Source organism: Hypomesus nipponensis, chromosome 27 (genome assembly GCF_054491055.1).
Source record: "Hypomesus nipponensis isolate SF chromosome 27, ASM5449105v1, whole genome shotgun sequence".
NCBI lineage: Eukaryota > Metazoa > Chordata > Actinopteri > Osmeriformes > Osmeridae > Hypomesus > Hypomesus nipponensis.
Window position 1 is genome coordinate 14,265,448 of NC_140387.1, and position 13,746 is coordinate 14,279,193.

Below are 13,746 nucleotides of genomic sequence, written 5' to 3' on the forward strand. Positions count from 1 at the left end.
TAGATATCTTTGTAATCGCTCAACTGCACACACTAATTTTGTAATGCTGAGGGAAGCTGAGGTGCGGGAAGGAAAGAGAAGAGAAAGGCAATTTGTTCCATTGTCTATTGCAGGAGCGAATAAACGACAACAAAAGAACCCATTGAGTTGTTCCTGTACATGCCCTGAACACACATCCGTTACACTGGTGCCGTGACCCTTTGGATCTCCAGATCAGCTTGATTCTCATTGACCGTGGATGCTACTCTGCAACATTGAATGGTGCTCAGGTTTATTGTTTTAAGGACTGAGGATTAGGGCATAGTACTTTGAATAGTTTATCCTGTGTGGGTTTGGGACTTTTTCTACAGTTGTATATTTGCTTTCACTCGCATTTTCTTGTTTTTTTCTGTACAAATATACACAACGCAAGTACATTTGTTGATTGACAGCCGAAGGGTAGGGGTGCTTGGTTCCGAGATTTTTCTGTTAGTAGGGGTGTGGGTCTTTCCAAGTTCGCAAATGATGGTTGTGCAGATTCAGGGCTAGGTCAGGGCACAAGTTGTACTCCTGTTGGTGGATTTGTGAGGGATGGTCCCCAGACCTCCACACCTGGTGGTGATGCTAATGTCATACACCATCTCACAGACATGGTAGGACAGTTAGGAGCTCAGATTGGTGAGTCCATTGTTTCAAAGCTGATGTCAGCTGGTGTAGTGAACATGAATAGTGACCCCCAGGCTGCTTTTACCACCCAGAGCTCATACTGTGACGATAACAAACATGACCCTCCACATGTGACAGTTTATGTTAAATCTGATAGGGGACTACAAATATTCTGAGGTGACAACGCTGACACAAACCCCGTCCAGGACTGGATTGACATGACTAAACCTCATCTGAGAAAGCAGAAGATTCCTTTGAATGACCAAGCGGAAGAATTTATGAGCTGTTGAACTTATGAGATGTTAAACAGGAACCCAAACTGATTTAAAATGTACTTCTCCATTATTTCAGTGACACTCCCTCATGTCTCCCTCTAGCAGACTTTTATGCTCCTCTGCCTAGGCACAGGGAGAACCCAGTCGACTACTGGATACGTTTGAACAAGGCAGCGGATCTGGCTCTTGAGGGCCTGTGCAGACAAGGGAAGCGGGCGGAGAACATGAATGATGAGGTGGCTCTCATGTTTGCAAAACACTGCCCCGATCCGGAGCTGTCCTTTACCTTCAAGTGTAAGCCTATTCATGAGTGGACCTCACGTGATGTTCAGCTGAGGATTGACGGTTATCAGAGGGAACTGAAGGCTAGTAGTAGAAACGCTAGTACTGCACAACTAAAGAGTCTCATTCCTACCGTCACATCTGATCAGCCCAGTCAGCCATCTTCAAGTCTGGCCGTGTCTGAGAACTGCCACACTCGGAGCTCCTCGCCATCCTCTCTCCAGCATTGTGGGTGTCATCATCCTTGCCTCCCTCCTCCATCTGTTCCAGTTCAAGGTGAATACCTACCTTCTCTGAGCCATGCCTCTGTGCCGGCCGTGGCACAATACCTCCAGCAGCCAGAGGAAAGACTCCTCACCCGCATGGTTGACATGTTTCAAGAGATGATGGAGAAGATGCAGCAACGCAATGCTCCCCATCCTGTTCCAGGTGGGAGGTTTCAGCCTGCGGCTCGTGACAGACGTTCCAGAGAAACAGCCTGTGGAGTCTGTAATAACTTTGGCCACACCACTCAATCCCACTGCATGTCAGAAAGACTGCTTCAACCCTGGTCACACCAGATTGAATTGCCCTGCCAAAAGCCCCTCCCATCCTCAGTCTGAGGGAAACTAGCTGACCTGTATCAAGGGGGAGTCAATACAGGTCTACTGCAAACTCCCAAATCCCGAGACCTCTCAGAAAAAAGCCCCCAGACCCATCCTGAGAGAGGACAGACTGCCTCCCATCAACACAGTCTCTGGTAGACAGTCATTGCGCCAGCTGGCACACTGCAGACATCACATCATTTCACGCAAATGTAAGACACACGTACACACAATGCATATGACTGTTCTACTTTATCTTTGCAGGTTTTGCCCCTGTCCAGACCTCCATGTTTCCAAACCAGCCAACGCTTCATCAACTCACTGAACTGGATAAGTATAAGCTTGCCCTAAAACAACAGGTACAGTGTGGTATGGTTTGGGATGTCTTATGTATAGATTTCAAGACCCTGGCCTCTGGTGGCTGTAGGGTCTTTTCGCTTCAACAAGCCATTGATTTGAAGGATGTTGTGTACTGTACACCAACACACACACACACACACACACAGGTACACGATGTTGTATAACAAACTGTTTACCTTTCGGGCCCTGCCCAGATTGAGGAGAAGCGCCTTAAGGAGTCAGAGGAGAGGGAGAAGCTACGCCTGGAGGAGGCGAAGGAGGAGAGGAGGCTGGCAGAGCAGAGGGCTGAAATGAAGTGGGAGTTTGACGAGGACAAGGAGATCCGAAAACTCATGGCGATGGAGGTCAGCTGGGCACTGATTGGCTAAGAGGGATTTGGCAGAAATGACTGTATATGCGTTTGCAATATAACGTATACAACTTATCTTATGTGGACCACACTCTTGAATAACAATGCTGAACAATCTTGATAGTAGAATTACATTTTTATGGTGTGGACAATAAACACTTGACGTAAGGGTCGATTTTAAGCGAGTGTAACATGTTCTTGTGACTCAGCTGTTATCAGCTAAATAAAGCTTGGTCTTCCTTTTGCAACAGAAAAGGGGCAAAAACAAGGAGCTGTTCCGTCTTGCAGAGGAGAAGAAGAAAGAGGTGGAGGAGAAGAGGAAAGAGGTGGAGGAGAAGGAGATCGCTACTGGGAGGATGCGCTATGAGAAAGAGAGACAAGCGCGCATTCAAGAGGTGAGAGGACCACAAAACCTTATTAGAAAAATTTGAACAAACAGAAATATCAGTATGATCCCCATCTTACTGTCTATCTGCAGGTGCGAAGGGAGATCTCGCCCCCCATCCCTACCCTCCAGAAGAGACACAGGGCCCCCCAGTCCACCTCCAGTCCCCCCAGCATGGACAGCAAATGCCCCACCACCCCCATGCCTGTAAGTTACCGCTTGTATAAACCATAAACGTAGTATGGAGAGCATGGTCTGAAAACAGGTATAAACTGATGTCTCTCTCCCCCACACACCTCTTAGAAGGGTTCTCTGTCAGGGCTCCAATCCCAGACACCCTCTGTCCCAGCTGTTAGGAAGGAGCTGAGAGCTGCAGGTAACACACACACACAAAAACACAACATGTTCCATATAGCTAGAACCAACACATTGTAGATTAGTTGTAACTGGTATGTGATTGTGTGTGTGTATGTGTGTCAGGCTGCCTACCAGAGTACAAGAGGGAAGTCCTCTCTAAGTTGTCTGCAATCCGTCAAAAGCTGCTCAGAGAGCAGAAACGGGCGGAGGGCCAGATGATGCGCTCAGAGTGAGAGGAGCTGGACTCACTTGACAGGTAACACCCCTCCGCTACTGGGGCACTACTGCAAAGTTTAGGGGAGAGTAAAACTGAGTTTGGTCATGAAGTATGAGATGCTAAATTTCTCTATGTGGCTTAGGATGGAGGCTTCCAGGGAGTTTATCAGACTGCCAGATGACTACAACCTGTCAAAGAGGGTGGACCCAAAGAACATGAAGAATACTGACTCACTCTATTTCTCTCTCTTTGTCTCTCTTTGTCTTTCTTTCTTTCTCTCTCTCTCTCTCTCTCTCTCTCTCTCTCTCTCTCTCTCTCACACTATCTCTGTGTCTCTTACACTCTCTTTCTTCCTCTCTCTCTCTCTCTCTCTCTCTCTCTCTCTCTCTCTGTCTCTCACACTCTCTCTCACTCTCTCACACTCTCTCTGATTCTCTCTCTCTCTCTCTCCCTCTCTCTCTCACACTATTTCTGTGTCTCTTACACTCTCTCTCTCTCTCTCTCTCTCTCTTTCTCTCTCACTCTGTCTCTCTCTCACTCTCTCTGTCTCTCTCACACTCTCTCTCTCTCTCTGTCTATCTCTCTCACTCTCTCACACTCTCTCTGATTCTCTCTCTCTCTCTCTCCCTCTCTCTCTCACACTATTTCTGTGTCTCTTACACTCTCTCTCTCTCTCTCTCTCTCTCTCTCTGTCTCTCTCTCTCACTCTCTCACACTCTCTCATTCTCTCTCCCTCTCTCCTTCTCTCACTCATTCACTCTCTCTCATTCTCTCTCTCTGTCTCTTTCTCTCTTAAGACTCAAGGTTGACTGGACACAACTGTCTACTCTAACACATTTCTGCCATTACAGTAGATCATAAAAATGTTCCGGAAAAAAGTGGAGAATAAATGGCAACTTATCACATCTGGAAATTAATTGCATGTTGAGGGAATTGAAACTAGCTTGTACTCATTACATAAGACTCAAGATTGACTGGACACAACTTTCTACTCTAACTTTCACAAATTTCTACCATTATTTCCCTTCCAGCAAATTGTTTCTTTTGGTTAAACCATTACGTAATGACAGATTTCACCCTTGTAATATTAATACGGCATGACAACAGAAATAGTCCCACTGGTGGTATTTTTGGATGACACACACAGCTCAAAGCATTTAGGGAATACACTGAGGTAAATACATTATTTTATTTCAGACCATTCTTGACAAAGAATGGTAAGATGTATGCCTAATGAGATCAAAATCTTCATAATAACCATTTATGTACATTAGAGCTTCAGGAGTGTTACTGATCTAATCAAGCTACTTAGAAGGCCTATTGATGACTTTCCCATGTAACTTATGAAAATAATGAATGAATTGTGGAGGCAGGATACATTTACATTTAGTCATTTAGCAGACGCTCTTATCCAGAGCGACTTACAGTGAGTACAGGGACATTCCCCCCGAGGCAAGTAGGGTGAAGTGCCTTGCCCAAGGACACAACGTCATTTGGCACGGCGGGGAATCCATCCGGCAACCTTCTGATTACTAGCCCGAGTCCCTCACCGCTCAGCCATCGGATACAAATGTATACTTAACATACGAACAAAAGTAAATGACCATGCACGATTCACACACTGTTATTTTGTAGCCTAATGATATTATTTTAACATTATCCCTTAGCCGACATATTAGACATTGTGATGATATTATTCTGTTGATACACTAGGCCTAGAGTGCATGTGTTTCTTTTTGATACCGAGACTGCAGTTGGCCAATCATCAAAAGGACTGTTTGGGGAGGAAAATCACTGATTTATTTTGCGTACACCAGAGAACGATCCGCATCCTTCGGGGTGCGCGTACCCTCACTTTTACCATAGGGAACTTCCCTGCAAAGAAGCATCAGGCGTGACATCATAATCAGAAGTTGACATAGCAACGGACACATCTTGGCATTCCAAAGCATTATGATGTCACGCCTGACACTTTGTGGCAGCCGATATTAGCTAAGACTGACACAAACAGAAACTCTGTACAGAGATAAGGTAAGGTCTTAATGCGTACCAGTAATATAAGTGTCATTGCACAGTTAAAAACTGTCAGAAATATGGGAGTTACATCATGTGTGAGAACTTTTGGTGTGCTATAGTTGGAAGAGAAGCCTTAAGTAGGCTACCTGTGTGCCTTAGCAGTTGCCAGATACTTGCAGGTAAACACCGTCTTGTATTCACAGAAGTGTTCACAATTTTCCATCTGCAAAATTGAGAAAACTGAACTTGAGAACTTCCTCAAGCAACAGTGGGCCAAAGTTTCAGAAAATGAAGCTTAACCCTAACTTTAAACAAGATGGTCCTTACATGGAAACAAGGGTGAGTTTCTCTTTATTCAGAAGAGTACAGACAGCTGACTGGCTTTTATTTCATAAATGGTGTGAGAGGAAATACTGCTCTGTGAATTGCACCTCATTTGTAGTGAGTAAATGTAATTTTAAATGGATCACTGCTCATAGCATGAAGCCTTTTCTCTCTTCCCTAGGAGTACGGTGCCTCCCTCAGAAGAGATCCCTCCACTCTGACTGAAGGGGAGAGAGGGGTGTACATGGGCCACCACCCGGCCGAGGGCAGGGGTCCCTGGGCTGAGGAGGGTGGACCTCCCTATAGAGAGAGCAGGACCACCAGACTGGGAAGGCTGGAGCCTGTTGAGCGGAGGGCACCAACATACCAGGAGGAACTAGAACAGCAGGTGAGCCCCCCTCCCTTCTATGAGTTGGGATACTGTACAGAAATACACACAATACTGTAAATAGTATTGATTCTGCTCATAGATTAGTGATTGGTATTGAAGGTACAAACTCACCAAAACATGGACTGAACTATGATACATGGAAATTTCTTGATCAACTTTGAGTTGAGATTCTGTGTTTAACCTCGGTCTATGTTTGAAACAAGTAGAGCAATGATGGTGGGCATGTAATGTTTTGACGGGAATGGTACAGAGAATGGAGGAGTGAATGTTTTGGTCAGATCAATTGTAAAAGTTGTAGATTGATATCGATTTTTAACATCATTTGTAAGTTAGTTTGATTCATCCCATTTAGACCGTCTCACCCAGTGAAAGTCAGTCTTACGTTCATGATGATGTCGGAAATCTATGCTGGGTCTATCCTCAAATCTCTGGTACATGTGGTTCCAGGGGAGTCAGTATTCCTCACCATATTCCTTCAAAATCTTGAATCCCTCCAGATCCAGGAGAACCAGGAGCGCCGGAGGCTGGAAAAGGCAGAGAGGGACCAGGCTGAGGCCAAGATGGAGGCTGAAATGAAGAACTACAACCCATGGGGCCGGGGAGGGTGCGGCGCACCCCTCAGAGACACCCGAGGGGACCTCATTAGTACGTTGTAGCATGTTTCGCTTACCTTCATTGTTGGCTCACCTTTCAGGATCGCATAAGTGGATCTGTGTTAAACTGATGAGAGATACAGGCTCATCCCCATATACACACATATACACACACACACACATACACACACATGTATGTATATATATATATATATATATATATATATATATATATACGTGCTCATCTGATCTGTGAAGCCCTCCGTGACATTGTTTGTAAGAAGGGCTATACATATGAATAACATGATTTGATATAGTCACTTTGTAGAGGGCCACATTTTAAACAGTTTTGAAGTCAGGGGTAAAAACGTTTGCTGGTCTGCTGATTTTTACTTTTGAATCTATGTATTTAAAACACTTCTTATGATTTGTCTGTCTAGCTGACCTGAAGCAGATGCACAGGCAGAATGAGGACGCTTGGCTGAACCCTCAGAGAAAAGCCAATGTCACCAGGCCCAACCTGAGAGAGGACAGACTGCCTCCTATCAACACAGTCTCAGGTAGACAGTCACTGCACCAGCTGGCACATTGCAGATAACACATACATTAACGTGCATGGAATACACATGGTTGTAATATATTTCATCTTTGCAGGTTCTGATCATGTCCGGACCAGTGACATTTCCAGGAGTTTGTTTGCTAACCAGCAGACAGGGGCGCACTGGAGGCACCACCTGGCCGAGGGCAGGGGTCCCTGGGCTGAGGAGGGTGGACCTCCCTATAGAGAGAGCAGGACCACCAGACTGGGAAAGGTGGAGCCTGTTGAGTGGAGGGCGCCAACATACCAGGAGGAACTGGAACAGCAGGTGACCTCTTCCCCCCACCTCTATCAGTTGGAATACAGTACCAAAATGCACCAAATGCAATTAGTTCCGCTCACAGATAATGTTTCGGGATCGAAAGAACAAACTCACCATCATGTGGACTGAACAGTAAAACATCGAATGTTCTTCATCAACTTTGAGATGTTGTGGTTGAAATTGAGATGTGGGGACTGAAATTCCAAGGTGGACCTTGTGATGGTGGGCATGTCAGGTTTTGACAGAGAGGGTAGAGAAAAGGGAGTAGGTAGCCTTTTGGTCAGATGAAACAGAGTAGTTGTACATCGAAGTAGATTTGTGGGTTTTTTAATACTTTACTTTAATTCACAATGGGCATCCTTCCCATTTAGAGCCTTTAGCGACTCGGTTTCAAAATGAAATAATCATTATGCTTTTATAACCTGATAAAGGTAAATGCAAGACCATCTTTGTTCACAAAGGATGAATTATTCTAGTTGTGCAAGTTGAAAGTCTCATGTTCATGATGATGTCATTGTGTACGCTGACTGAGTCTATCCTCAAACCTCTGGTACATATTGTTCCAGGGGAGTCAGTATTCCTCACCAAATTCCTTCACAACCTTGAATCCCTGCAGATCCAGGAGAAGCAGGAGCGCCGGAGGCTGGAAAAGGCAGAGAGGGACCGGGCTGAGGCCAAGCTGGAGGCCGAAATCAAAAACTATGACCCATGGGGCCGGGGAGGGTGCGGCGCACCCCTCAGAGACAATCAAGGGGACCTCATTAGTACGTTGTAGCATGTTTCACTTACATTCCGTGTTGGCTCACCTTACAGAATTGCATAAGTTGATTGGAGTTCAATTGATGGCAGATATTACTGTGCAAAGTGTCTGACTGTACTTTGCCTGTCTAGCTGACCTGAAGCAGATGCACAGGCAGAATGAGGAAGCTTGGCTGAACCCTGAGGCCTCTCTGAAAAAAGCCACCAGGCCCAACCTGAGAGAGGACAGACTGCCTCCCATCAACACAGTCTCTGGTAGACAGTCACTGCACCAGCTGGCACATTGCAGATAACACATACATTAACGTGCATGGAATACACATGGTTGTAATATATTTCATCTTTGCAGGTTCTGATCATGTCCGGACCAGTGACATTTCCAGCAGTTTGTTTGCTAACCAGCAGACAGGGGCGCACCGGAGGCACCACCTGGCCGAGGGCAGGGGTCCCTGGGCTGAGGAGGGTGGACCTCCCTATAGAGAGAGCAGGACCACCAGACTGGGAAAGGTGGAGCCTGTTGAGTGGAGGGCGCCAACATACCAGGAGGAACTGGAACAGCAGGTGACCTCTTCCCCCCCACCTCTATCAGTTGGAATACAGTACCAAAATACACCAAATGCAATTAGTTCCGCTCACAGATAATGTTTCGGGATCGAAAGAACAAACTCACCATCATGTGGACTGAACAGTAAAACATCGAATGTTCTTCATCAACTTTGAGATGTTGTGGTTGAAATTGAGATGTGGGGACTGAAATTCCAAGGTGGACCTTGTGATGGTGGGCATGTCAGGTTTTGACAGAGAGGGTAGAGAAAAGGGAGTAGGTAGCCTTTTGGTCAGATGAAACAGAGCAGTTGTACATCAAAGTGGGTTTGTGTTTTTTTTTTTTTTATATGTTACTTTAATTCACAAAGGGGATCCTTCCCATTAAGAGCCTATAGCGACTCGGTTTCATAATGAAATAATCTTTATGCTTTTATAACCTGATAAAGGTAAATACAAGACCATCTTTATTCACAAAGGATGAATTATTCTAGTTGTGCAAGTTGAAAGTCTCATGTTCATGATGATGTCATTGTGTACGCTGACTGAGTCTATCCTCAAACCTCTGGTACATATTGTTCCAGGGGAGTCAGTATTCCTCACCAAATTCCTTCACAACCTTGAATCCCTGCAGATCCAGGAGAAGCAGGAGCGCCGGAGGCTGGAAAAGGCAGAGAGGGACCGGGCTGAGGCCAAGCTGGAGGCCGAAATCAAAAACTATGACCCATGGGGCCGGGGAGGGTGCGGCGCACCCCTCAGAGACAATCAAGGGGACCTCATTAGTACGTTGTAGCATGTTTCACTTACATTCCGTGTTGGCTCACCTTACAGAATTGCATAAGTTGATTGGAGTTCAATTGATGTGCAAAGTGTCTGACTGTAATTTGCCTGTCTAGCTGACCTGAAGCAGATGCACAGGCAGAATGAGGAAGCTTGGCTGAACCCCGAGACCTCTCAGAAAAAAGCCCCCAGACCCATCCTGAGAGAGGACAGACTGCCTCCCATCAACACAGTCTCTGGTAGACAGTCATTGCGCCAGCTGGCACACTGCAGACATCACATCATTTCACGCAAATGTAAGACACACGTACACACAATGCATATGACTGTTCTACTTTATCTTTGCAGGTTTTGCCCCTGTCCAGACCTCCATGTTTCCAAACCAGCCAACGCTTCATCAACTCACTGAACTGGATAAGTATAAGCTTGCCCTAAAACAACAGGTACAGTGTGGTATGGTTTGGGATGTCTTATGTATAGATTTCAAGACCCTGGCCTCTGGTGGCTGTAGGGTCTTTTAGCTTCAACAAGCCATTGATTTGAAGGATGTTGTGTACTGTACACCAACACACACAAACACACACACACAGGTACACAATGTTGTATAACAAACTGTTTACCTTTCGGGCCCTGCCCAGATTGAGGAGAAGCGCCTTAAGGAGTCAGAGGAGAGGGAGAAGCTACGCCTGGAGGAGGCGAAGGAGGAGAGGAGGCTGGCAGAGCAGAGGGCTGAAATGAAGAGGGAGTTTGACGAGGACAAGGAGATCCGAAAACTCATGGCGATGGAGGTCAGCTGGGCACTGATTGGCTAAGAGGGATTTGGCAGAAATGACTGTATATGCGTTTGCAATATAACGTATACAACTTATCTTATGTGGACCACACTCTTGAATAACAATGCTGAACAATCTTGATAGTAGAATTACATTTTTATGGTGTGGACAATAAACACTTGACGTAAGGATCGATTTTAAGCGAGTGTAACATGTTCTTGTGACTCAGCTGTTATCAGCTAAATAAAGCTTGGTCTTCCTTTTGCAACAGAAAAGGGGCAAAAACAAGGAGCTGTTCCGTCTTGCAGAGGAGAAGAAGAAAGAGGTGGAGGAGAAGAGGAAAGAGGTGGAGGAGATGGAGATCGCTACTGGGAGGATGCGCTATGAGAAAGAGAGACAAGCGCGCATTCAAGAGGTGAGAGGACCACAAAACCTTATTAGAAAGATTTGAACAAACAGAAATATCAGTATGATCCCCATCTTACTGTCTATCTGCAGGTGCGAAGGGAGATCTCGCCCCCCATCCCTACCCTCCAGAAGAGACACAGGGCCCCCCAGTCCACCTCCAGTCCCCCCAGCATGGACAGCAAATGCCCCACCACCCCCATGCCTGTAAGTTACCGCTTGTATAAACCATAAACGTAGTATGGAGAGCATGGTCTGAAAACAGGTATAAACTGATGTCTCTCTCCCCCCCACACACCTCTTAGAAGGGTTCTCTGTCAGGGCTCCAATCCCAGACACCCTCTGTCCCAGCTGTTAGGAAGGAGCTGAGAGCTGCAGGTAACACACACACACAAAAACACAACATGTTCCATATAGCTAGAACCAACACATTGTAGATTAGTTGTAACTGGTATGTGATTGTGTGTGTGTATGTGTGTCAGGCTGCCTACCAGAGTACAAGAGGGAAGTCCTCTCTAAGTTGTCTGCAATCCGTCAAAAGCTGCTCAGAGAGCAGAAACGGGCGGAGGGCCAGATGATGCGCTCAGAGTGAGAGGAGCTGGACTCACTTGACAGGTAACACCCCTCCGCTACTGGGGCACTACTGCAAAGTTTAGGGGAGAGTAAAACTGAGTTTGGTCATGAAGTATGAGATGCTAAATTTCTCTATGTGGCTTAGGATGGAGGCTTCCAGGGAGTTTATCAGACTGCCAGATGACTACAACCTGTCAAAGAGGGTGGACCCAAAGAACATGAAGAATACTGACTCACTCTCTTTCTCTCTCTTTGTCTCTCTTTGTCTTTCTTTCTTTCTCTCTCTCTCTCTCTCTCTCTCTCTCTCTCTCTCTCTCTCTCTCTCTCTCTCTCTCTCTCTCACACTCTCTCTCACTCTCTCACACTCTCTCTCATTCTCTCTCTCCCTCTCTCTCTCACACTATTTCTGTGTCTCTTACACTCTCTCTCTCTCTCTCTCTCTTTCTCTCTCACTCTGTCTCTCTCTCACTCTCTCTGTCTCTCTCACACTCTCTCTCTCTCTGTCTATCTCTCTCACTCTCTCACACTCTCTCTCATTCTCTCTCTCTCTCTCTCTCTCTCTCTCTCTCTCTGTCTCTCTCTCTCACTCTCTCACACTCTCTCATTCTCTCTCCCTCTCTCCTTCTCTCACTCATTCACTCTCTCTCATTCTCTCTCTCTGTCTCTTTCTCTCACTCTCTCTCTCTCTCTCTCTCTCTCTCTCTCTCTCTCTCTCTCGTTGGCATTCTGAGAGTAGTGTCTTCTAGAGTACAACCTTCTTTACCCTACGAATCCATTAGATCATACAAAGTTCTGGAAAAAAGTGGAGAATAAATGGCATCTTATCACATCTGGAAATTAATTGCTTGTTGAGTGAATTAAAACTAGCTTGTATAGCATCATCATTACAAACTGCATCATTTGACGTCTGTATTAGGCTATTTACATTTGATTGTCCATTTTATGTTTCAGTTGAAAATGTAGTGGACTGAATAAAAAAAGGTCCACTGTGGATACTTATTAGTTGGTGTCACTGAATCAATTGTCTTTGTCACACAAACTCATTACTTAAGACTCAAGGTTGACTGGACACAACTGTCTACTCTAACACATTTCTGCCATTACAGTAGATCATAAAAATGTTCCGGAAAAAAGTGGAGAATAAATGGCAACTTATCACATCTGGAAATTAATTGCATGTTGAGGGAATTGAAACTAGCTTGTACTCATTACATAAGACTCAAGATTGACTGGACACAACTTTCTACTCTAACTTTCACAAATTTCTACCATTATTTCCCTTCCAGCAAATTGTTTCTTTTGGTTAAACCATTACGTAATGACAGATTTCACCCTTGTAATATTAATACGGCATGACAACAGAAATAGTCCCACTGGTGGTATTTTTGGATGACACACACAGCTCAAAGCATTTAGGGAATACACTGAGGTAAATACATTATTTTATTTCAGACCATTCTTGACAAAGAATGGTAAGATGTATGCCTAATGAGATCAAAATCTTCATAATAACCATTTATGTACATTAGAGCTTCAGGAGTGTTACTGATCTAATCAAGCTACTTAGAAGGCCTATTGATGACTTTCCCATGTAACTTATGAAAATAATGAATGAATTGTGGAGGCAGGATACATTTACATTTAGTCATTTAGCAGACGCTCTTATCCAGAGCGACTTACAGTGAGTACAGGGACATTCCCCCCGAGGCAAGTAGGGTGAAGTGCCTTGCCCAAGGACAAAACGTCATTTGGCACGGCGGGGAATCCATCCGGCAACCTTCTGATTACTAGCCCGAGTCCCTCACCGCTCAGCCATCGGATACAAATGTATACTTAACATACGAACAAAAGTAAATGACCATGCACGATTCACACACTGTTATTTTGTAGCCTAATGATATTATTTTAACATTATCCCTTAGCCGACATATTAGACATTGTGATGATATTATTCTGTTGATACACTAGGCCTAGAGTGCATGTGTTTCTTTTTGATACCGAGACTGCAGTTGGCCAATCATCAAAAGGACTGTTTGGGGAGGAAAATCACTGATTTATTTTGCGTACACCAGAGAACGATCCGCATCCTTCGGGGTGCGCGTACCCTCACTTTTACCATAGGGAACTTCCCTGCAAAGAAGCATCAGGCGTGACATCATAATCAGAAGTTGACATAGCAACGGACACATCTTGGCATTCCAAAGCATTATGATGTCACGCCTGACACTTTGTGGCAGCCGATATTAGCTAAGACTGACACAAACAGAAACTCTGT

At 45.2% G+C, this 13,746-nt stretch overlaps 2 protein-coding genes and 1 long non-coding RNA gene across 3 annotated transcripts; all 3 read left to right on the top strand.

Moving 5' to 3' along the window:
- LOC146220885 (uncharacterized) lies at positions 1–4,359 on the top strand. Its single transcript, XM_084694187.1, has 8 exons — positions 1–261; positions 1,048–1,941; positions 2,051–2,490; positions 2,747–2,890; positions 2,974–3,087; positions 3,184–3,256; positions 3,361–3,493; positions 3,597–4,359. Exons 3-7 carry the CDS (start codon positions 2,437–2,439, stop codon positions 3,468–3,470), a joined length of 495 nt encoding a protein of 164 aa, XP_084550313.1. The 5' UTR covers positions 1–261; positions 1,048–1,941; positions 2,051–2,436; the 3' UTR covers positions 3,471–3,493; positions 3,597–4,359.
- A 143-nt stretch (positions 4,360–4,502) lies between these two features.
- Positions 4,503–7,767, top strand: LOC146220886 (uncharacterized). Its single transcript, XM_084693224.1, has 6 exons — positions 4,503–5,485; positions 5,674–5,809; positions 5,976–6,182; positions 6,683–6,830; positions 7,219–7,338; positions 7,433–7,767. Exons 2-6 carry the CDS (start codon positions 5,759–5,761, stop codon positions 7,765–7,767), a joined length of 861 nt encoding a protein of 286 aa, XP_084549350.1. The 5' UTR covers positions 4,503–5,485; positions 5,674–5,758.
- A 1,809-nt stretch (positions 7,768–9,576) lies between these two features.
- LOC146220887 (uncharacterized) lies at positions 9,577–10,849 on the top strand. Its single transcript, XR_014750889.1, has 4 exons — positions 9,577–9,722; positions 9,837–9,959; positions 10,069–10,508; positions 10,765–10,849. It is a non-coding gene; the product is annotated as an uncharacterized LOC146220887 (long non-coding RNA).
- The last annotated feature ends 2,897 nt before the right edge of the window (positions 10,850–13,746 follow it).